Here is a 645-nt window from a genome sequence, read left to right as displayed (position 1 = left end):
AAAAGGAAAAAAAAAAAAAAAAAAAAGGGGGGGGGGGGGAAATTCCTCTTCCCACCCAAATCCACCCCAAAAGGCAGCTCATGCAGGTGCTGGATCCTGTTGATGATGGAGGGCATGAAGATGCTCAAATATTTTGCAGCTCTGGTTATGCTGGGGGAGGTTTTTTGGTACTAAAAAGACCAGGGTTTTGTTCAAAAATAGGGTTCCATTTGGGGATTTACTGGCGGTTGGGCGCGTTGGGACCTTTAGGTGATTTTTTGCAACGCCTTTGCCTCCAAGGGGGATTTTTGGGGGGCTTCCCCAGAAAAAAATCCCCTTTGCATTGATTTTTGCAGGCTCCCCAGGTCGTGCAGGACTTAATCCCTGTTTCAGGATTCTATACCTGGCCCCGAGACCACATACGTGCCCATACCGGGTCCCAGGGACAGGTATAGGCTCCTATATTTGCAGGTGCAGGTATAGGATAACCTGGGGCAGGTATAGGATCCTATATTTGGCCTCCCCTATGGGCACATACGGGGTCCTGGAGCAGGTATAGGATCCTGTATTTGTCCTTGGATCAATAGTAATCCTGGGGCAGGTATAGGCTCCTCTATTTGCAGGCACAGATATAGGCCAACCAGAGGCAGGTATAGAATCCTATAT

General features: G+C 48.7%; 1 protein-coding gene across 1 annotated transcript in view; it reads right to left on the bottom strand.

Annotated features, from left to right (window-relative positions):
* NBEAL2 (neurobeachin-like 2) overlaps positions 1-410 on the bottom strand; it is an 18,328-nt gene extending 17,918 nt beyond the window's left edge. The window contains 1 exon segment of the mRNA XM_010563284.1: positions 383-410. Within this exon segment, the coding sequence (XP_010561586.1) occupies positions 383-410 (28 nt within the window).
* Positions 411-645: the final 235 nt, after the last annotated feature.

The sequence above is a fragment of the Haliaeetus leucocephalus genome, unplaced genomic scaffold, assembly GCF_000737465.1.
Source record: "Haliaeetus leucocephalus isolate CR32 unplaced genomic scaffold, Haliaeetus_leucocephalus-4.0 Scaffold0, whole genome shotgun sequence".
Classification (NCBI taxonomy): Eukaryota; Metazoa; Chordata; class Aves; order Accipitriformes; family Accipitridae; genus Haliaeetus; species Haliaeetus leucocephalus.
The sequence above is the reverse complement of the archived record's forward strand: the minus strand, read 5'-3'. Positions and strand labels throughout refer to the sequence as shown.